Source organism: Scylla paramamosain, chromosome 25 (assembly GCF_035594125.1).
Source record: "Scylla paramamosain isolate STU-SP2022 chromosome 25, ASM3559412v1, whole genome shotgun sequence".
NCBI classification, from domain to species: Eukaryota; Metazoa; Arthropoda; class Malacostraca; order Decapoda; family Portunidae; genus Scylla; species Scylla paramamosain.
In genome coordinates this window covers 6,431,109-6,453,773 of record NC_087175.1, presented here as the reverse complement: position 1 = coordinate 6,453,773, position 22,665 = coordinate 6,431,109, and the positions used below count along the sequence as shown (strand labels likewise).

Sequence of the window (22,665 nt, the reverse complement as noted above, 5' to 3'; positions counted from 1 at the left end):
TAATGAATGCTAAAGTTAGGTATGAGGGAAGTGTGATTCAGTCCTTAAGAAAGGTGTTGAAGGTGGCCGAGAATGGTACAGATTCCTGAGGGGTGATTGAATGCCTGACAGTGAGAATGTGGAGAATCTGAAGGTGAATGGAACAGTGGTGACAGATAAGGAAAAAATGAGAAGGGCAATAAAAGAGATTTGGGAAGAGATTGGAGGCATAGGTGAGGTATTTTGTGAGAGAAAGATGTGCGACACTAAAGAGGAAGGATGTGGATGAGTTGAATGAAAGAATCAGCATGGAGGAGGTGGAGAAATGTGTGAAAAGGCAGAAGGATGGGAAGGCAGCAGGGCCAGAGCGAGATACCTTATGATATGTACAAAAATGAAAGGGGAATTTGTGATTGATAGGATGACTGAGCTATTTAACCAGGTGTGGGAGGAGAGAGTGCTGACAATGTGTAATGAATGTAGGGTGACTGCTGCATAAGGGAGTAAGAATTAATTGAATTACAGGCCGATTGCATTAGTGAAAACAGTAGGTAAAGTGTTCGGTGCAGTGTTGAATGAGAGATTGTGTAAATGGATTGAGAGAACTGGAGTGTTAGGTGAGGAACAGAATGGGTTTTGGGTGGACAGGAGAGCAGAGGATAACATGTTTGTGGTGAATGAAATGATTGAGAGAAAGAAGAAGGATGGTAGTAAATTATACTTAGGTTTTCTAGACATAGAGAAAGCTTATGATAGAGTGAATAGAGAAGTGGTAAATAAGGTCTTAGAAAAGATTGGGTTGAGTACAAAGATAATTAACATAATGCGAAGTATGTATTTGGACACAAGAGCTAGATACAGACTAGGAGACATAGAAACAGACTGGGTGAGGAGGGAGAGAGGAATCAGGCAAGAACGCATTTTATCACCAACCCTTTTTAGCTTGTACACAGAAGAGTCAGCAGCTAGAACGAGGAGAATAAATGTGGGAGTGGGTGTGGGGAATGATAAGTTATGTGTGTTCTTTTATTCAGATGATGTTGTGGTTATAAGTGAATCGGCAGATGAGCTTCAAAGTCTGTTGGATGTTGTAGATGGATATGGAAGGGACTTTGGTATGAGATTTAACAGTGAAAAAAAACCAAGGTCATGATAGTGAATAGGTCAGAGGATGAAAGAAATTCACTGTGGAGACTGGAAGAGAATGATTGCAACAAACAGATGAATATAAGTATCTTGGGATGTGGATGAGTCCGAATGGCTGTGTGAAGGCGAATAATGAAAAGATAAGCATGGTGAACCAGTGGGTGGGCCGACTAGGAAGTGCAGCAAGGATGAGAGCGAGTAAGTATGACGTGCTGCAAGAAGTGTGGCTATTCCGAGCATTATGTATGGTAAGGATGTGATTCCGTGGAATAAGAATGAATTAGAAAAGTTAAAAGTAGGACAAAATAGAATAGCAAAAATGGCACTGAATGCACCAAGGTATGCAGCGATAGAGGCTTTGAGAGGAGAAATGGGCTGGAGTATGTTTAGAGAGAGAGAGACATGTAAAGGCAACCCTGAGATACAAGGCTAGATTAGAGCGAATGGATGATGAAAGATTAATGAGAAATGTATTTCTATGGAATGTTAGAAGTAGCAGGTGGGGGAAGAAGTGTGTTAGGATGGCAGTAAAGAGTGGCTTTGAAACTAGTTGGGCTTTTCAGCGGCTTGAGGAGAGACATGTTAAGAGCGATTGGAGTATGACTGCCAGAAATGGAGGGGGGTCTAGAATGGGATGTAAGAAAGTGGAAGAATGAGATAGAATAGTGGAACGTGTGGGACTGAGTGAATGGAAGAATAAGATGAAACAAAATAATACTTTGGAGTGCCCTAGTGTATGAGAAAAGAGGCCCCAGTGTATGAATAGGGGTATGAGGGAAACCTGGATGGTGATATTCTCTTCCGAGCGAGGGCAAAGTGTATGGATGTGAATGCAAGGAATTACAGATGGTCTGAGTCCCGCAGCTGACATGGGAGAGGATGAGACGGTGGAGTATGTGGTGCTGGAATGTGTGAAATATGCCAGAGACAGGGATGAGATGGTGCAAGTGGTGCTGAGGGAAATGGGGAACGTCAGAGTCGAGAAGACAGGAAGAGAAAGGATGGTGTTGCTGCTGGGACTGTGTGCGGAGACCAATGAAAGGATGATTGAAGAAGTGAAGGAGTTCCTGGGAAAAATGTGGAGGGATTAGTGGATGTAGGGACTAGCGGTGTGAAAGATGATGCCTGTTTTTCTGTTTGCTATTATTTTTTTTTTTTTAACAAGATTTGTCGTTATAAAGGCCTGGTTCAGGAGTAATCCCGAGCCAGCTGTAGCATCAAAATCAAGATCAAGGTCACAACTGTATATTGTCACCAACCCTTTTTAGCCTGTATACAGAGGAGCTAGCAGCCAGGATGAGAAGAATGAATGTAGGGGTAAGTGTGGGGAATGATAAAGTATGTGTACTCCTTTATGCAGATGATGTAGTTGTTATGAGTGAATCGGCAGATGAGCTTCAAAGTTTGTTGGATGTAGTGGATGGCTATGGTAAAGACTTTGGAGTAAGGTTTAGCAGTGAGAAAAGCAAAGTAATGATTGTGAATAGGTCAGAGGATGAAAGTAATGTGGTATGGAGACTTGGAGAGAATGAGTTGAGACAGGTGCAAGAATACAAGTACTTAGGGATGTGGATGAGTCCTAGTGGGTGTGCAAAGGCAAAGAATGAAAAGATAAGTATGCTAAACCAGTGGGTAGGTCGATTGGGAGGCGCGGCAAGGATGAGAGCAAGTAAGTATGATGTGTTGAGAGAAGTGTGGAAGAGTGTGGCTGTGCCATGTATAATGTATGGTATGGATGTGATTGCATGGAATGAAAGTGAAATTGATAAGTTAGAAGTGGGCCAGAACAAAGTAGCAAGGATGGCACTGAGTGCACCGAGGTGCACAGCAGTTGAAGCCTTGAGAGGTGACATGGGATGGAGCACCTTCAGAGAAAGACTGACAAAAGCCACACTTAGGTACAAGATTAGGCTTGAGAGAATGGATGATGCAAGAATAGCAAGGAAGGTGTACCTGTGGAATGAAAGTGGAAGCAAATGGAGGAAGAGATGCATGAGAATGACAGACAGGAATGGATTGCAAGTTGTGTGGGCGATAAGAATGGCTGGTAGGAATCAAAATGAGCGTGAATGGGTGGTAACAAGAGGAGGAAGAGTGGGAGCCGAATGGGATGTGAGAAAATGGAAGAATGAGATAGACAAAGAAGTGAAATGTGTGGGACTGAATGAATGGAAGAATGAGATGGAAAGAAAGAAGACCCTGGAATGGTACAAGGAGAAAGAGGCCCCGAGGTATGAAAGGTGGTATGATGGAAGCCTGGGCGGTGATCTTCTCTTCCGAGCGAGGGCACAGTGTATGGATGTGAATGCAAGGAGTTACAGGTGGTCTGAGTCCCGCAGCAAAGTGTGCCAGATGTGTGACATGGGAGAGGATGAGACGGTGGAACATGTGGTGCTGGAGTGTGTGCAGTATGCCAGAGACAGGAATGAGATGATGCAAGTGATACTGACTGAGTTAGGGCATGATAGGAATGAAAGAGTGGAGAAGACAGGAAAGGAATGGATGGTGTTGTTGCTGGGACTGTGTAGAGAGGCCAATGAAAGGATGATTGAGGCGGTGAAAGAGTTTCTGGAGAGAATGTGGCGTGCCAGGTGTATGAACAATTAGGATAGAGGATGCTGTTCGTTTCTCTTTTTTTTTCCCCTTTCTACAGGAGTTGCCGATCCAAAGGCCTGGCTCAGGAGTGATCCTGTGCCACCTGTACCATCAAGATCAAGATCAAGATCAAGACCATCAAGATCAAGATCAAGATCAAGACCATCAAGATAAAGCCTGGCTCAGGAGTGATCCTGCACCACCTGTACCATCAAGATCAAGATCAAGAACAAACTTGCCTGACGGCAAGTCGTTCAATGCGATTGATTTCATCGTGCGTTGTCTCTTATTCATACACCATCGAGCGTTGTCTCTTATTCATACACAGATTGAGGTGGAGGCAGAACAGTGGTGGTCAAAGTATTGATGAAAGGTTAGTTATAATGAGGATGACAGGTCCTGATGTGCTGAGTCTTACAAAACCTGAACTGAACCTGTATCCCGAAGCACCGATAAGTCTTACCTTTTGCCATAAGGAAACAAAATGGGGGATTTTAGCCCATAAGAGCTATGTTTTGCCATAAGTTTAACTACAGGTTTATGCCAACTCGGAGTTACCATAGCAGGCCTTATGTTTTCACATAGCGCCAACATGGAGGAGCAGCAGCAACAGGAACCCCTCATGAATATTCGTAAGAGAAGAGATGTTCTTCGCAAATTAGGTGATGAAGAAATTGTCAAGAGGTATCGCCTGAACCGTGCAAGAATACTTTTTGTCACTGACCTTGTGAGAGGCCCTGCAAAATAACAATAAGAGGAGTCGAGCCCTGACGCCAGAGGTGAAGGTCATCATAACATCACGTTTCCTTGCCCATGGGAAGATGCAGCAGTGCAATAGTGATGACGTGGGTGTGTCACAGTGTACTGTTAGTAAAGAGATTGTCCAAAACACTTGATGCTCTCTCAAGTATTGACATACTGAGCGGATTTATTACATTTCCTCACGCCGTGGATGCTGTTGAAAGAAAGAAGGCAAAATTTCTTCACATAGCACAATTTCTGGGTGTGATTGGTGTCATTGACTGCACCCACATAAGAACTGTGGCACCAAAGCAGGAAGAGGCAGCATATGTCAACAGAAAAAGATACCACATCATCAATGTTCAAATTGCATTTGATGCAAACTACAAGATAACTGAAGTTCTTGCAAAGTGGCCTAGGTCTGTGCATGATGCAAGGATTTTCAGTGAGAGTGCAGTCAGACAGCTGTTTGAGAGGAACATAATACCAGCAGGATGCGACTTGCTGGGAGACAGTGGTTATCTTAGCTGACAGTACCTGCTGACACCTTACCAACGACCTCGGCCAGGACCACAGTCAAACTGCAACAGGTGAGTCCATTGAACTGCCTTTGTTAACTCTTTGAAAGACAGCATCTTCATAATGCAAAGACAAGACTATAATATTCTGATAGGTTTTGATGTGTTGCAAAAGAATATGAGTCAGCAATTATTATTATTTTTTTTTTTATATATATAATGGACATTCCCTGTATATTAAAATTAAACCAGTTTTTATGTAACCAAACGAGTGGTTGGTTTGGATTTATTTGGGTTTGGTTATGCTTGTTTAGGTTAGTTTGGATTGATTTAGCTATTGGGTTAGATTCATTTAACTTAGGGAGGGTTAGGTTAGGTAGGGTTAATTTGAGTTAGGTTATGTTAGGCTAGTTGGGGTTGCATTAAGTTGGATTGTAGCTTATTGGATTAGATTTGCTAAAGTTAGGTTGGGTTGGTTTGGGTTTATTTGGGTTAGGTTAAGTCAGGTTAGATTGTGTTAGGTTAGTTTGAATTGAATTAGGTTAGTTTGGATTGAATTAGGTTAGGTTGGATTGTAGCTACCAGGTTAGATTCAGTTAAGTTAGGTTGGATTAGGTTAGGATGGATTGTATTGAGTTAGGTTCGGTTCTGTTTGATTAGTTTTTGACAGAGACAAATTTTCAGGAGTATTTTTTGTGATCTGACTGATCATGATGATGGTTCTCTTTGAAAAAAATTACTTATGACATGAGCTTATTTGTAAGCTTTCTTCCCAATTAATATTAGTATACTTCAGGAGAAGACAGTAGGCACCTGATGAAATGATAATTACTTCCATTGAGGTCTAAAGCACTGGATCAGGGGGTGCTGTGAACTTATCATTAAACCCAGCTGTGACCTCACTGAACATTTCCCTTTGTGTCTCACAACACAAGGGGGCAGTCACAGCCTGCCCTCTAAAGACACTAAACTACAAGCATGTAATTACACACACCCTTCATTCAAAATTTAAAATTATCATGGCAACTCCTACACCAGTCTCAGAGTCCCCACAAATGTACCCAGGTCAGACTGTTCTTCTGGTATCAATCCTAAGTGTCTTGACACCCCCCTCAACTTTTTCTTCATTAACTTCTGCAACATTCATGGTCTTAGATCTAGTTTTCAATCTGTAGAACACCACCTCTCCTCTACTAAACCTCATCTTTTCTTCACTGAAACTCAGGTGTCTGTGGCAATTGACAGTAGCCCCTTTTCTGTTCCCTCCTACTTTCTCTATCCTCATTTTTCAATCCAAAGCTGGATGTTGTATTTATGTGTGCAACAACTTAACCTGCTCTTGTGTCCATGCTCTTGAACCTTCCAAGTTTTCCACCATCTGGCTACGACTACAGAGTCACTCTCATACTAAATTTATCTGTTCTGTATACCTCTCACTTAACTCCTCTGACTATAAGGAATTCTTTGACTAATTAACTTCCAAAGTGGAGCACATTCTGACTTCCCTTTTGTGGAGATCTCCATTCTTGGAGATGTCAATGTTCACCATCAGCTTTGGCTTTCCTCTCCCTTCACTGGCCATCCTGGTGAACTAGCATTCAACTTTGCTATCCTCCACAACCCAGAGCAATTGGTGCAACACCCTACTTGCATTCCTGACAGTCTTGGAGAAACAGCTAACATTCTTGACCTTTTCTTAATCTCTAATCCTGCTTATGGTGTTACTCTCTCTTCTCTGTTTTTTCGTCTCTTCTCTGCTTTTTTGCTTCATCAGCTCCTCTCTTCTAACTGACTGTCTTCAGCCTCTCTCTCATTGCTGCAGTGTTGTATCTCTAGCTGTCTTCTACTGCTATTTTCAAGCTAACTGCTCCTCAGATCTTGCTAACTGCATGCCTCCCCTCCTCCCACAGCCTTGCTGCACAAGACTTTCTTCTTTCATCCCTATTCTGTCCACCTCTCTAATGCAAGAGTTAACCAGTATTCTCAATCATTCATCCCTTTCTTTGGTAAACTCTGGAACTCCCTTCCTGCTTCTGTGTTTCCACCTTCCTATGACTTGAACTCCTTCAAGAGGGAGATTTCAAGACACTTATCCTTCAATTTTTTACTGCCACTTTGAACCCTGTTTGGGGACTAGCATCTCAGTTTTTTTTTTTTTTTTTTTTTTTTTCCTTGGCTGGTGTCCCTCCTACATAAAAAAAAATAATAAAAATTAAAATAAAAATACAAAAATTGGCATCTCATTTGATGAAATCACATCAAATACTGCTTCAAAATTGCCTCTTCAAGTGAGAATTAGGAGATTGGCATCATGGTTATATTCATCACACTTGCATTGTTATATTTATCACACTTATTCCTTCATGTTATAGTTGGTATGGCTATATCATATGTGAGTCAAAGTCTTGTAAACATTGGCCCAAACCCTGACTAATCTTATCTCTTTTTCTATCTATATTTAACATTCCACTTGAATATCACTTATAAACCACTTATATAAGAATTACCTTTTATTTATTGTAACAGTGCTCACAAGAATACAAGGAGAGTAGTCAAAGGAGGGATCAGTCAATTAAAATGTCATTTTGATGTTGTTCATGGAGAGATCAGGCTTGAATATCCACTGAAAGTATGCAAAGTTGTGGAAGTCTGTGCTCTCCTTCACAACATTTGCAAGAACATGAACATCCAGATGCCTCCAGAAGACCACAAATCTGCTGCTGGTGATAATGAAATGAATGATAATGTTGTTGCTCCTAATGGGAATGCCAACATACCCGCACCCTATCTTCGTGGTAGAAGGACTCCATAAGGGACACCAGTACAAATGATTTTTGCAATTTGTATTTCAAGTAGGTTTTACCCAAAAGACATTATCCTTAGTTCTGATAAAGTGTTCATTTCCTTACAATAACAGTTTGAGGATTTTTTGCTAACTGGTTCCATTAACAAAATAATGAAAGAATCTCGGTTACACCAGATTAAAATTGCACATATTCTTCTCAGTCTGTGTGAACATTTTCTATGTATATTACTTTTTGTTTTACAGCAATGATGAGTTGCAAACTGGTTCCATTAACAAAATAATGAAAGGATCTCTGTCAACACCAGACTAAAATTGCACATGTTCTCAGTTTGTGTGAATTTTCTATGTATATTATTTTTTTTTGTTTTACAGCAATGACGAGTGAAGAGTGAATGAGTTCTGTCAATGAGCTTGTGCACCATCCCAGAATGAAGTCCTGCTGGGGCACTACACACATCCTCTCCTCCACTTTTGATAGCCAATGGATACCACCTTCAACAGCAAGTAAAATGTAAAGTTGGGTGCATACACAAATGCTGCATGTGGCCACAGTGCCCATGTCTGTCACATTAGCCTTTGAGCCTGTGGTGGACATGTCCTTTACCTCAGGACACAGGACCAGTGTGACATCCAGGCTGCCACACTTTACCTTCCCCATGTTTTCCCTGGTACCCATTTATTGAGCAACCCAAAGAGCTGGGTGAGCTGTGTGCCAACTGTCCCCAGCCCATATTTGAACTGAAGCCTGTGGATTCAAAGCCACTGCACCACAGAGGCGCTTGATAGCAAGTGACTTAGATGAAAATTAGTGGATGACACAATTCGTATTCCATTGATCAGCAGACTGGACCACATGAGTGTTGTAGGGTGCCAACTGCTAACAATGGATCAATTTCCTTCAAAAAACATTGAAGGGCTTTATTTAGAGAACAGCAAACTAAAATTATATTAAACTGTGAATTGAACTTGCTAATTACAATCTGGAGACAAGCAAACTTTGAAAGTGTAACTCTAAAATTCATCTTGAAATGAAGAAATTGAGCTTAATATTTTGTGTGCAAATAGATGAACTGACCTACTGTTTTAATTTTTTCTTGATGAAGAGAGTTCTTTGATTTATATTTATTACTGAGTATTTGATATTATTTTCCATTTGAATGATTTTACTATATTCCTTTGTTCTGGTGATAGTACTACTGTATATATATATATATATATATATATATATATATATATATATATATATATATATATATATATATATATATATATATATATATATATATATATATATATATATATATATATATATAGATTAACTGTGTTTATTCTTTCTTTCTAACACCCCTAAGTAACATGTGCAGTTAACTTATTCAAAATACACACATTTAACTGCTGTATTTGTTAGAGCACACACACAGGGATTTGTCACTCTGTGTATGAAGCTCAGGAAATGTGAAATAGTAACTTAAACCATTGAATGCTAGATTAATACGATATGCATCATTTATAAGAAGTTTTATTTATGTATTGCACAATATTATAAGCTCTTTAGTTTTTTGTCAAAGTAATTTGCCATATTAGTAAACAATGTTGGGCTCATGCAGTTTTTTCCTTTGCTAGTGTAGCACTCTTGGGCTTGTGCAGCCCTTTCTTGTGCTAGTGCAGCCCTTTCTTGTGCTAGTGCAGCCCTCTCTTGGGCTTGTGCAGTCTTTTCTTGTGTTATTGCAACCCTCTCTTGGATTTGTGCAGCCCTTTCCAAGGCTACAGCAGCCTTCTCCATAGCTGCAGCACCCTTGTCACTGGGTGCAGCAATATTTGACTATCTGGCAGGAAACTGCCAACATCTGCTAGGGGAATGGTAAGAGTTGGAGGTTCTAGTGCAGCAAATGTGGTGGCTTCTACAGGTGGATCTTTATGCTGCACTGCCTTGACATTCCCTTCCTGTGCTGGATTGGTCAGAGTGTCAGACCTTCCTGCATCAGAGCTGTAGATACAGATATATTAGTTTGGAAAGACAGTAATGTTGAACAATTTTCATCTCTAAACCTGCTCTCTACATCTATGTTTAGAGTGAAATTCTAAACCCCAGACAGAGGAAAGGAGAGATGGAAAGGCACATAACCCATTAGACCAGTTGCCTGTCATGTAGAAATGTAAGCTGACTGTTATTTTCAGCTGTTATCATCAGTGCTACATGTCTAATGGCCATACTTTTTAAACCTTCTGCCAATTCTGTCAATTGCCTGGTGAAACTGCACCAGGCAATCAAGATGTGAGGAAGTCCTTATGTTAAAAACCTAAACTTATCCAAGGTTGGTGATCACCAGGGTGGGTAAGTGTGAGTGGTCGCCAATGCTAACATCTGTTCCTGCTCGACTTAGCACATCAGTGATGGAAAAATGCACAGGAAACACAAATTTATTTATATCTATTGCAGCTACCATGGCAACAAACAAATAATAATCTGTCAATACATAAATTTTAAAGTTGCATTGTATAATTACACAGTACAACAGTACTTGTAGATTAAGAGAAAAAAAATACTATTGAGTAAAACATTAATTCTTTATCACAGTGACATACATGATTTATCTTAATTATGGATCCTGAAATCTTAAGCGACGTAACTTCTGACGAAACTATGTGATATTTGAGCCTTATACTTGATGTAAATAACCTTAACTAATGTAGCTTAATGTAGCCAAGCATAATGTATCTTAACATAAATTAACTTAACTAACAGTCTGATGTAACCTAAGAATTGGAAAAAAATATTTACACAATGGCATAGGTAAGAATTATCAGGTGCCTGATGAAAAAGAAAAAAAATCTCAGAATTGCGGGTACTTCACCTGATATACTCACTTGATACCAGCAATGAATTATTTCCCAGGCCATAAAAAAAAATAAATAAATCTCAGAATTGTAGGTACTTCACCTGATATACTCACTTGATACCAGCAATTAATTATTTCCCAGGCCATAACCTTTGAAACTAAAACTTTGAGCTATAACTAGAACTTTCAAACTAACAAACAAATTAAGACCTACTTTACGTAACAGAATACAAAAATAATAAGCAATTTAGTGGAAAGCAAGTGGCAAAAGGGTAACATGAGAACATAGAAAAATATGGAAACTACAAGCGGCCTGCTGGCTTGCACGTAGTAATGCTTATATATTTATCTCATTGCAAAAAAAATATGAGCATTTCAACCCTCTTTCATATAACTCACTATAAGGATTCCATCATCAAAACACTGATGGTAATATATGTTTGATGAAAATTATCTCTTAAACTTAAATAATAGCAACAAAAATGTAAATAACTCACCCAAGGCGCCACAGGAAGATTTTGAGGTTTCTTGACTTGCCACTGGAGCATCACCATTCTTCAGAGAGTTGAATACATATTCGCTGTTTTCATTATCAATCTGCACTTTTAAAGAAAAAAAATTACAGTTTGTTTTCTAACTCATGAAATGCTAGAATCTAATGAAAATGTTATATTTTTTATTTTAAAAAATATTGTCACTCATGGGGAAGGGAGGCTTCTCGCTGCTTACCTCACCCAGGCTATTCCAGTACGATTCAAACACCAAACCAAGCAAAGGAGAACTTGGCAGAGCCTCTCACTGCATTTGATAGTATGAAATCACCGATTGCCAGGTAAAACTGAATGCCAAGCCTGGCAAAAGGTCACAAAATTATGGCCCAAAGATACCAATGCTTGTTCTCTTATGTTGAATTATGCTGTGTTTGTGCTGTAGTTACTATATTTTATTTTTAAAGATTATTAACAACAGCAAACTTTATGAAATCGAGATTACAAGTAAGCTGATCCAGTAACAAAAAATAATATTTTTAAGTCATAATAAAGTAATCTGTACACTGTAAGTATTATTAGGCAATGGCTTCAGAGTATATACATCTCTAAAATTAAGCCAAAATAGACACGGAAAGATGTCACAAAGGTAAAAATATACACATAGCTAATCATTGACCACTAGACCTCCAGATTAGGGTATTATCTGCAAAGAAGACATCTCAAGATTAATTAGTTGATATACAAGTTGTAATTTTGCTTATGTATGATTCTATGAGTAGAATTTCTATCAGAAGAAAAACATGCTTTAGCAAATTATTTCTATATATATAAATGGCCAAGTTAAGATTTGCTTAGGTATTTTATCAGGTTCAGGTTAAGTTAAAAACAGTTTTGGATTGCAGTTATGATTAATTTAGTGTGTCATAGTACATAGTTAACATAGAGTCAAATATTAATCCTGTTCATCTAACTGTGATGTAACAACACACACTTGATGAAGTCTTTAATTTCTTTTTTGATGAAACAAAATTTGTAAACATAAAGCATAGGTCGTACCTGCTACAGTGTTGATGCATTCATATCCTTGGAGCCGCAGATTCCACCAGTGGTGCTGTGGTCATTCTCGAGGATATCTGCAACCAGCTCATCAATGGCATTTAATTCAGCCTTATTCATATATTATATTCTAGTAATGTGTGCTCAGTGAACACAGCCTTCTTACATGCCAAATACTATACCAGCATTTCATTATTATTATTTTTCTCAATGTGCCCTTGCCAGTTTCTCCAGCATGCTGGTTGTGCTGGCTAAACTTAGCCTTGGAGTGTGAGAGGATGGTGCCCCTCCGCATCACAACATCCTGCACCATTCTCTCTGCTGAAGAAATGTTTTTAACACATGTGGTGATGTTTTCCTACACCTCTTTCTTGAGCTTGTGGGTGATGCCCTGCTTCTTAAAGCTGTTAATCAGGACAGTGGCATTCTCCTTGTACAGTTGTACAAGGAACAGTGAGTCATTTAACAACCAATTAGCTTTCCTCTTCCTTTTGGTCAGAGGAGCAGAGTGCCTTGTTAGCAGGAGACACAGCTTTCACTGGCCTTCCTGCAGGTCTTCTCTGGGTGAATATTAAATTCTTTGCCCATTTCAATTTGTAGGATGAAAATATCTTTTCTGGGAGAATTGAGGTAAATTTATAATTTCTTACACATTTGAAGTTGGTGGACAGATTTATTTATTTTAATTTTTTTTCCAGTAGACCGGTGGATTTTAGATTAATTTGCTGTTTCCTCTTCAAATCAGTCTTTTTTTCTACCACTGGAACTGCTGATTTGTGATGAAAATAACTCACAGCCTAATACATAACACTGAAATTGACCAGAAATAAATATTCTTTTCAGATAACATACACATGATAATAATACAGTTACCCCACTCCCCACCTCAGAAAGTAACAATGTCCAAAAATAATAGTAATCAATTAATGCAAAACATGTTGAAAGTTTAATCTTCATTTATGAAAACGTTAGAGAATGTCAAGTTGCACATATTTTTAGCAGAGTTCAGTAGTTTATGTTTCAGGTTTGGATAATTTTTGTTGGCTCTGAGAAGATGAGGCTGCAAAAAGGACAAAGTTGTGCCGGGTGACAGTTCTATCAGGAGGCAGATGTGTCACAATCTCATCAAATTTGGCTAGAATTTCAGCAGGATCATTTCCTCTGCCTCTCACTATAATTAAATTTCTTCTCTTTTCCCTTTCCCTGTTCCCTATCGCTTCCTCATGGATGACTTTTTAATCTCTAACAGGTTAGTTTAGCCTGCTGAAGTGTTTATCATAAATTGCATAGTTGCTTTGAGTTGCTCTACTTCTATTTGCAGAGAATTTATTATGTTAACATTGGCTTTATCAGTTTCCTATAATCACACAGAAGAGGCACTGATTGAGCTGGTGTTTGTACAGTATTAAAGAGTTGGGTGTAATCTATAGCACTGGCATAAACACAACCTAAACCTGGGAGGTCAGTGTATCTGTACTTTGGGCATTTGGCTTGGCACTCAAGCCTATCCTTACAATAATGGCAACAATATAAAATATCATACTTGTCTATTAAAGCAAGGAGTCTGGCAGATATGCCACTACATTTGGTATCTGCATGAATCCAAGTCTGACATAGGTTACACTGTATAGCCTTTGACTTTTTTAATATCAGCAAGGTAAATGCCACATTTGTAAACATCTACATTACCAGGATGGCAGGAGGGAGACAGCTTGTATCTAGTGCTATTCATGGTGCTTACTTTGGTGGTAGTTTGTAGGTGTTATTCAAAGATGAATTTCAGGCAATGGAGAATGTTGTTACACTGCAAGATCATTGAGAAGCAACCACTCAGAGACAACCCTCCCAGAAGAATCATGCTCATGCTCTACCTAACAAATTATTGGATCTGTTACATTTATATTCCTTAAAGACTATTTCTATCATCCTCCTCACTCACACATCTCACTATACAAAGATGACAGAGAATCTCACAAGTCGCCCTCCCCACACAGATGGCACATGTGGGGGTCCTCTCGGGGGCGGGACTCAGCTTGCCGGTGGAGGTGCTGGAAGTGGTGTTGTCACAGCTCCCTCACAACTTCCTTGTCACCACCTGTGCCAGCGTGTGCCGCCTGTGGCATGAGGTGATACGGAACCCAGCAGTGAGTGTGTTTGTGTTGTTTGGGGGAGTGAGTTGAGTGTTTGGTTATTTGTGTTGTTTGGGCAGAGTGAGTTGAGTGTTTGCTTGTTTGTGTTGTTTGGGGGAGTGTGTTGAGTGGTAGTTTGTGTTGTTTGGGGGAGTGAGTTGAGTGTTTGGTTGTTTGTGTTGTTTGGGGGAGTGTGTTGAGTGTTTGCTTGTTTGTGTTGTTTGGGGGAGTGTGTTGAGTGTTTGCTTGTTTGTGTTGTTTGGGAGAGTGTGTTGAGTGTTTGCTTGTTTGTGTTGTTTGGGGGAGTGTGTTAATTTTTTTTTATGTTTAACTGTATTTCCCTCTGCTTGGAAGGATTTGTTCTGTGCTTATCATTTTTTTTTTTTTTTTTTGCTTCTTTAAATTAAATTCCAGTATCTTTTTTTTTTTTTTAAGTTTGTAGGTATTTGCATTTTTAATGAAGTATTATTATTATTATTATTATTTTATTTTTATTTTTTTTTTGTCTACTTATGGATATTATTTGTACACAGACACACATGCATACATATACCATACATAGACACGCTACTTAAATATGCTCATAGTTCATATTTGAGGACAGAATATGCCAGTAAATCTTGTAATAAATAGATAAGAGGAGAGAAGGTACATACGATCACTTATTTTACTCTCTCTCTCTCTCTCTCTCTCTCTCTCTCTCTCTCTCTCTCTCTCTCTCTCTCTCTCTCTCTCTCTCTCTCTCTCTCTCTCTCTCTCTCTCTCTCTCTCTCATACTTCCTTATCTCATTTTTTTTTCTATTCACCTTTTACTTCAACCACCACCACCACCACCACCATCACCATCTTTTTCACAAGCAGTTCCTGCCTTGGAAGAAACTGTATCATCACTACAAGTTGGCACCCTCCAGCCCCACATCATCACTATTGCTGTATAAGAGTGGTGATGACAATGGTGGTGGTTGTGGTGGTGGTGGTGCCTTAACAGCAGAACAAGTGGTGAAGCGTCTCTGTAACCGCCATGACATCACCTCTACCTCTAATTGCCTTGTTAGTATTATAAGGTATGTTGTTTTTGTTGTTGTTATTATTATTATTATTATTATTATTATTATTATTATTATTATTATTATTATTATTATTATTATTAATGCTATTTTAGTTTTTTATTGTAGTGGCATTTTTATTACTATTTATTTTTGTTATTATTATTGTTACATGAAAGTTAAGAGATTGTAAGGTGACAGTTATTATTATTATTATTATTATTATTATTATTATTATTATTATTATTATTATTAATTGTATCGTTGTTACTATTACATTTTAATTGTTGTTTCTGGTGGTGGTGGGGGTATTATTTTCTTCAAGTTTGTAAGTAAATAATTGTATTTGTGATTTGTATTAATGTATTCAGTATTTTCTCCATATACATATATAATTTTTTTTAACATAAACATATTTCCATAAATCTCTCCATTCTTTTTTTCCTTAATCTATCTATTATTGAGTATATACCAGCCCAGCAATCCCACAAAGGGTGTCCCAGACAAAGCACCACACACACACACACACACACACACACACACACACACACACACACACACACACACACACACACACACACACACACACACACACACACACACACACACACACACAGGAGAAAAATATAATATGAAAATTGAAAAGAGAGAAAGAAGAAACAAAAATATTGAAGGATTTGTTGAAGAAACTAAATGATGAAGATGACACCAAATTTGAGGAAGAAGTGGAAAATGTTATTAGACTGGGATCTTATCTGGAAGGCAAAACAAGACCCATGAGAATATGACTAAAATCACAACAAGCAGCAGAAGAGATATTAGAAAGAACATCCAAACTAAGAGAAGTTGAAGATTGCAAAGATATATATATTAAGAAAAACAGAAATGAAGAAGAATGAAAAAACTGAAAGAAATGTATGAAGAGACTATAAAGACAAAAATTAATTAAGAACAAAAGAAGAAAACTACTAAATAACTAATGGGGAGCATATATATATATATATATATATATATATATATATATATATATATATATATATATATATATATATATATATATATATATATATATATATATATATATATATATATATATTTTTTATGTAGGAGGGACACTGGCCAAGGACAACAAAAATCCAATAAAAAAAAAATGCCCACTGAAAATAAACTGGAGGGCGCGTCGTCTCTCTCACCAGCCGCCTCCACCCAAGGCGATCCCTCCGAGCGAGCTCCCATGCGGCCGCCCTATCCATCCCGAGCCGATCCCGGCATGATCTATCGAGTTTCCCCAGCCACGAGTTATGTGGCCGTCCCCTTGGTCTCCTGCACTCAGGGTTGTCTCTTACAGAGAGAACCCTATGAGCAGGGTCAACGTCGGGGAGGCGAGCCACGTGTCCATATAGCCAGAGCTGGCATTCACGGACTATGCTGGTAACAGACCTCAAGTCAGTTTCATGAAGCAGTCGCTGGTTTGACACAAAGTCATTCCAGCGATACTCCATGATTCTGCGAAGGCACTTGGTACCAAAGACATCGAGACGCCTCTCCAAGCCACTGTTAAGTAAGTGTCCATGTCTCACAGCCATACAGCAAGACAGGGAGCACCAGCAACTTGAAGACACAGATCTTTGTCCGCCTGCATAGATATCGACAATGCCATATACTCGTGTTGAGCGAGTTCATAACACCATGGGCCAGACCAATCCGTCGAGTGACTTTCTGGTCAGAACCAGCATTGTTATGAACTACACTACCAAGGTAGGTGAAACTCTCCGAGACCTCAATTTTCTCGTCACATGCATGGACAGACTGGACTGTGTCATCTAGTAAGCCTCCAAACGCCTGGACCTTGGTCTTGGTCCAGGAGATCTCAAGCCCCAGAGTTTTCACCTCCTCATGCAGTGCCTCAAGGGCCATGACCAGGACATCAGCGATTCCACGAGCAATACAGCATCATCGGCAAAAACAAGGTTGGTAACCCTGGTATTACCAACAGATGCTCCAAAATGACTTTGATCTAGAAGCTAGCCCAGTACCCAGTCCATGCAAGTGTTGAAGAAAAGGCTAAACTTTTTTTTTGTGGGGGGGTGGGTTGAGAGACAGTGAAGAAATGGTACATAAAGGAAAATAAATGAATGGAAATACAATAGAAAAAATAGTAAAAATGAAGAACTGAATGTGATGTATACCAACATAGATGGACTGTTACACAGAACACTGGAATTACAAGACTATTTAAAAGAAAAGAATCCGAAGGTGGTGTGTTTCATGGAAACAAAGATAAAAGAAGAAAATCCGATTGTCATTAACAATAGTGACAATATATGGAGAAGAGACAGGACTGGTAAAGGAGGGAGAGGTGTAATGATAATGACAAGAATAGAGGTAAAGACAAAAATAGTGAAGTATAGGGATGGAAAAGTAGAAATAGTGAGTGTTAACTTGGAGGATAATAATGGAGAAATACTGATGGTAATAACAACCCATGTACCACCCAAAACAAATCCTTGGAGCAAGGAAGACTGTAAGAAAATAATAGAACATACCATTCAACGTTTGAGTTAATTAATCGAAAAGTACTAAAAGTACTATTGGTTAGCGACTTCAATTGCAAAGAAATAAATTGGAAAGTGTTTGAGGCAAGAGGAAATGAGACTGCATGGGGAGAAAGATTTCTGAAGCTGACTATGGAAAACACAGTGATGCAATGTGTGACTGAAAATACAAGATATAGGGGAGATGACGAGCCAACAAGACTTGACCCAATATAACAAAAGGAATCGAACTAACTAAAGAATTAAGATACGTGTGCCTCTTCGGAAAAGTGACCATGCAATGATAGAAATAGAGACTGACAGTGATGTCAGTGAAGAGGATGAATCACACAAAGAAAACAGGAGAAACTATGGGTAAACGAATGCAGAAGATCTTAAGAGATTCTATGAAGAAATGGGCTGGGGAAAGCTGAAAAGAGCAAATGATGTGCAAGATAAGTATGACATTTTTATGGGACTATTTGAGACTGGAGTGAATAAGTATGTCCCACTATACAAACATAAAGAAAAAGGAAACAGGTGTGGTTCAACGACAGATGTGCATGAGCAAGGAAAAAGAGACGTAGCATGGATAAAAATGAAAAGAAATTTAAACCAAAAAATAAAGAAGACTTTAGACAGCAAGAAATGAATATGTGAAAATAAGGAGAGAGGAAGAGAAAGGATATGAAAAAAGACATAGTTGAAAAGTGTAAGGACAAACCAAAACTGTTCTACAGGTTCATGAATGGAAAAATTAAACTAAAAGAAAAACTAGAGTGATTGAAGGATGGAAATGAAACATATGAAGATCCAAGGACATGAGTGAATTGCTAAACAAAAAGTTTCAACAAGTCTTCAAAGAAGAATCAGAATTTAAAGAACCACAAAACAAGAAGACAAAAAAGCAAACGTGGGAAATTACAGTAATCAAAGAAGAAGTTTATAAAATGATGGAGGAACTTTAAGAGAAAAAAACAACAGGACCAGATGGAATATCAGGCTTCATTTTAAAAGAGTGCAGGAAACAGTTAATTGAACCAGTAAGTATATGACATAATTCAGTGCTCATTATCAACTTGAAGAGTGCCTAAGGAGTGGAAGAGAACATAGTGCCAATTTATAAAAGTGGAAAGAAAGAAGCACCAATAAACTATAGACCAGTATCAATGGCCAGCACAGTATGTAAGATCTGTGAAAAACTGATAAAGAAGCAGTGGACAAAATTTCTAAAAAACCTGATATAATAACAGAAAAACAGTCTACCTTTAGACAAAAGTGATCATGTGTAACAAATTTGATGAGCTTCTGTTTGAGAGTGACTGATATAACACAGGAGAAGGATGGATGGGTAGACTAGATCTAAAAAAAAGGATTTTGACAAAGTTCCCCACAACAGGATGCTATGGAAGCTAGAAAATATAGGAGGATTACATGGAAAAATAATAAACTGGATGGAAAGTTACTTAAAGGGAAGAGAAATGAGAACAGTAGTAAAAGATGCAAAATAAAAAAGGAGAAGAGTGGAAAGTGGAGTACCACAAGGATCAGTGCTGGCAGCAATCTACATAAATGATATGCCTGAAGGAGTAAAGAGTTACATGAGTTTGTTTGCAGATGATGCACAATTACAAAGACTTTTAAGATAAGAAACAACAAAGACTGAAATTCTACAAAGGGATCTGAATAAAATCTGGGACTGGAGTAAGAAATTGCAGATGGAATTTAATGTGAAAAAAAAAAAATGTTATGGGAATGGGAAAAAAGTGAAAGGAGACCAAAATGGACATATAAAATAGGAAATTAAGAAATAAAAGTACAAGAAGAGAAAGATCTGGGAATGACAATGCAGGATAGTCAACAACTGGAGAAGCATGTGGAAAAGATATTCAGAGATACATATAGAATGGTTAGAACTATTGGAACAGCATTCCACTACATGGATGAAGATATGATGAGAAAGACAATTACCTCCATGATTAAACCAAAGCTAGAATATGCTGAATTAGTGTGGTCTGCCCACAAGAAGAAACATGTCAAAAAAAACTAGAAAGTTACAAAGGGTGGCAACAAAGATGGTTCCAGAACTGGAAGAATTAACATATGAAGACAGGTTAAAGGAAATGAACCTGCCAACATTGGAATGAGGAAGAAAAAGGGGAGACTTCATACTAAATTATAAATTGTGGAATAAAGTGGAAGAAATTGATAATGTGAAACTGCTGCTAAGAGAAAAAGGAAATTCCAGATTCACACAAGGACACAGCAAAAAAACTGAAAAAAGAAAAAAAAGCTGCTTAAGTAACATAAAGAAATGTAACTTCCCACAGAGAAATATAGAAGTTTGAAACAAGCTCAGTGAGGATGTAGTATTGGCAACGATTGTGCACAACTTTAAGGAAAAACTAGACAAGCATAGATATGGAGACAGGACCACACGAGTGTAGCTCAGGCCCCGTAAATTACAACTAGGTAAATAGGTAAATACACCCACTCACACACACACACACACACACACACACACACACACGAGAATGAAAATGATTGCATGGAGTTACAAAAGGTTATTGACAAGACACATTCATTGAGCTAAAGATGGAAACTAGAATTTAATGCCAGAAAATGCCACGTGTTGGAAATAGGAAAAAAGTAAAAAGAGACCTTCATGGAATTAAAAAAATGGGAGGGGAAATAATACTAAAAAGTAATGAAGAAAAGATTTGGGAGTAATGACCTGTGACGCACTGTCACCTGAAAGGCACATAAACAGAATATTCAGGAATATTTGTCTCCACATACAGCTTGTTAACAAACATTAAGGTGGTGTTTAACTATTTAGATAAAGAAATGATGAAGAAAATTATAACAAGCATGATACAACCTAAATTGGAATACACAGCAGTAGTTTGGGCTCCACATAGAAAAAAAGATATGCAGAAACTGGAAAGAATAAGAGGATAGCAATAACAATAAGAATAAGAAGATAGCAACAAAGATGGTATCAGAATTGAAAGACTTAAGCTATAAAGAAACACTTGAAGAGATGGGATTACCAACACTATAAGAAAGAAGAAAAAGAGGAGACCTGATAACAATGTACAAATTAAGAAGCAGTATAGAAAGAATAGATAGAAATTACTTGATATGACAAAAGGAGGAGGGAGAGAGACGTACGAGGGGGCATGGGAAGAAAACAAAGAAGAGTGGATGTTCAAGCGACATCAAGAAGTACAGCTTCCTGTATCAAACTATTGAAATCTGGAATGATTTGAAGGAAGAAGTGGTTGCAGCAAACAGTGTACACGTGTTTAAAGAGAAACTGGATAAGTATGGTCATAGAGACAGGACAAAAATGAGCTTTGGCTCGTGCCCTGTACAATACAACTAGGTAAATACACATGCACACACACGCACGCACACACAGGGAAGAGTACCAAAAGATTGGAAGAGAGCAAATATTACACCAAAATACAAAGGAGGAAATAAGGAAAATCCACTAAATTATAGACCAGTGTCCTTGACTAGTGTTGTAGGAGAATTATGTGAAAGAACAATAAAGAAAAGATGGATGGAACACTTGGAAAGAGATAAAGTTTTAGTAAAGTTTAGTAAGTTTAGTGGATTTAGGAGGGGAAGATCATGCTCCACGAACTTATTGCCCTTTTATTCAAGAGTAGTCATTATTGTGTAGGAGAGAGATGGATGGGTGGATGGTGTCTACTTAGACTTGAAGAAAGCATTTGACAAAGTACCACACCAAAGATTGCTATGGAAGATAAAAAAATATGGAAAAATTGGAGGAAGACTGCTGGAGTGGATGGAGGATTATCTGGATGATAGAGAGATGAGAACTGTAATATAAGACCAAAATTCATCTTGGCTGAAAGTAACTAGTGGTGTCCCACAGTGGTTAGTGTTGGGACCAATAATGTTTGTAATATATGGGAATGACATAAATGAAGAAATAGATAGTTATATGAACTTTTTGCAGATAATGCTAAGCTGATGAGAAGGATAGAAAATGTAAATGATTGTATGGTACTGCAAGATAAGACAAATAGATGGAGTAAATCTTGGCAAATTCCATTTGCCAAGATTTGGTAAGAGTAAGAAAAGAATACAATATGAGATGGAAGGTGTGAAGTTAAAGAAGTCAAAAGAGGAAGTGGATTTGGGAGTAACAGTTACTGAAAATTTGACTCTGGACAGACACATTGATAAAATTACCGGAGAGACAATGAATTTGTTAAGAAGAGTAAGAATGGCATTCTCATATTTGGATAAAGAAATTATAAAAAAGTTGTTGATTTCCATGATAAGACCAAGATTGGAATATGCAGCAGTGATGTGATCTCCTCATAGAAAGAAAAATAATATGAAATTAGAAAGAGTACAAAGAGCAGCCACTAAGATGGTTCTGGAGTTGAGTAAATCAACCAATGAAGAAGGATTAAGAATATTGGAAATTCCTACCTTGAAAATAGGAGAGAGAAAGAGAGAGAAGATTTAATAAACATCTATAGAATGATGATATGGAAAATGTGGACAAAGGAGGTTTTATAAATTTAGACACAGAGTACAAGGGGACACAGTAAGAAGTTCAATAAAGTTAACTGTAGAAGATACATTAAAAAGTGTAGTTTTCCTCACAGAAGTGTGAACAAATGGAATGAACTCAGTGAAGATGTTGTGAATGGCAAAATTGTCAGTGTTTTTTAGACCAAACTAGATAGTTATATAGATGGGATACTATGAGATTACTCCCCTCCTATAAACCACAACTA

The 22,665-nt window shown here is 38.1% G+C and overlaps 1 protein-coding gene across 7 annotated transcripts in view; it reads left to right on the top strand.

The window, feature by feature from the left end:
• Positions 1-3,949: 3,949 nt before the first annotated feature.
• Positions 3,950-22,665, top strand: part of LOC135113175 (F-box DNA helicase 1-like) — a 35,047-nt gene continuing 16,331 nt past the window's right edge. The window contains exons 1-5 of one of the 7 annotated variants that reach the window (XM_064028272.1): positions 3,957-4,093; positions 4,306-5,051; positions 8,158-8,285; positions 14,167-14,316; positions 15,163-15,365. In XM_064028272.1, coding sequence (XP_063884342.1) covers positions 8,178-8,285; positions 14,167-14,316; positions 15,163-15,365 — 461 coding nt within the window. In that variant the 5' untranslated portion in view covers positions 3,957-4,093; positions 4,306-5,051; positions 8,158-8,177. Of the gene's footprint in view, positions 5,052-7,505; positions 7,832-8,157; positions 8,297-14,166; positions 14,317-15,162; positions 15,366-22,665 lie in introns of those variants that run through there. The other 6 variants (XM_064028271.1, XM_064028276.1, XM_064028274.1 and 3 more) reach the window with 6 other exon arrangements.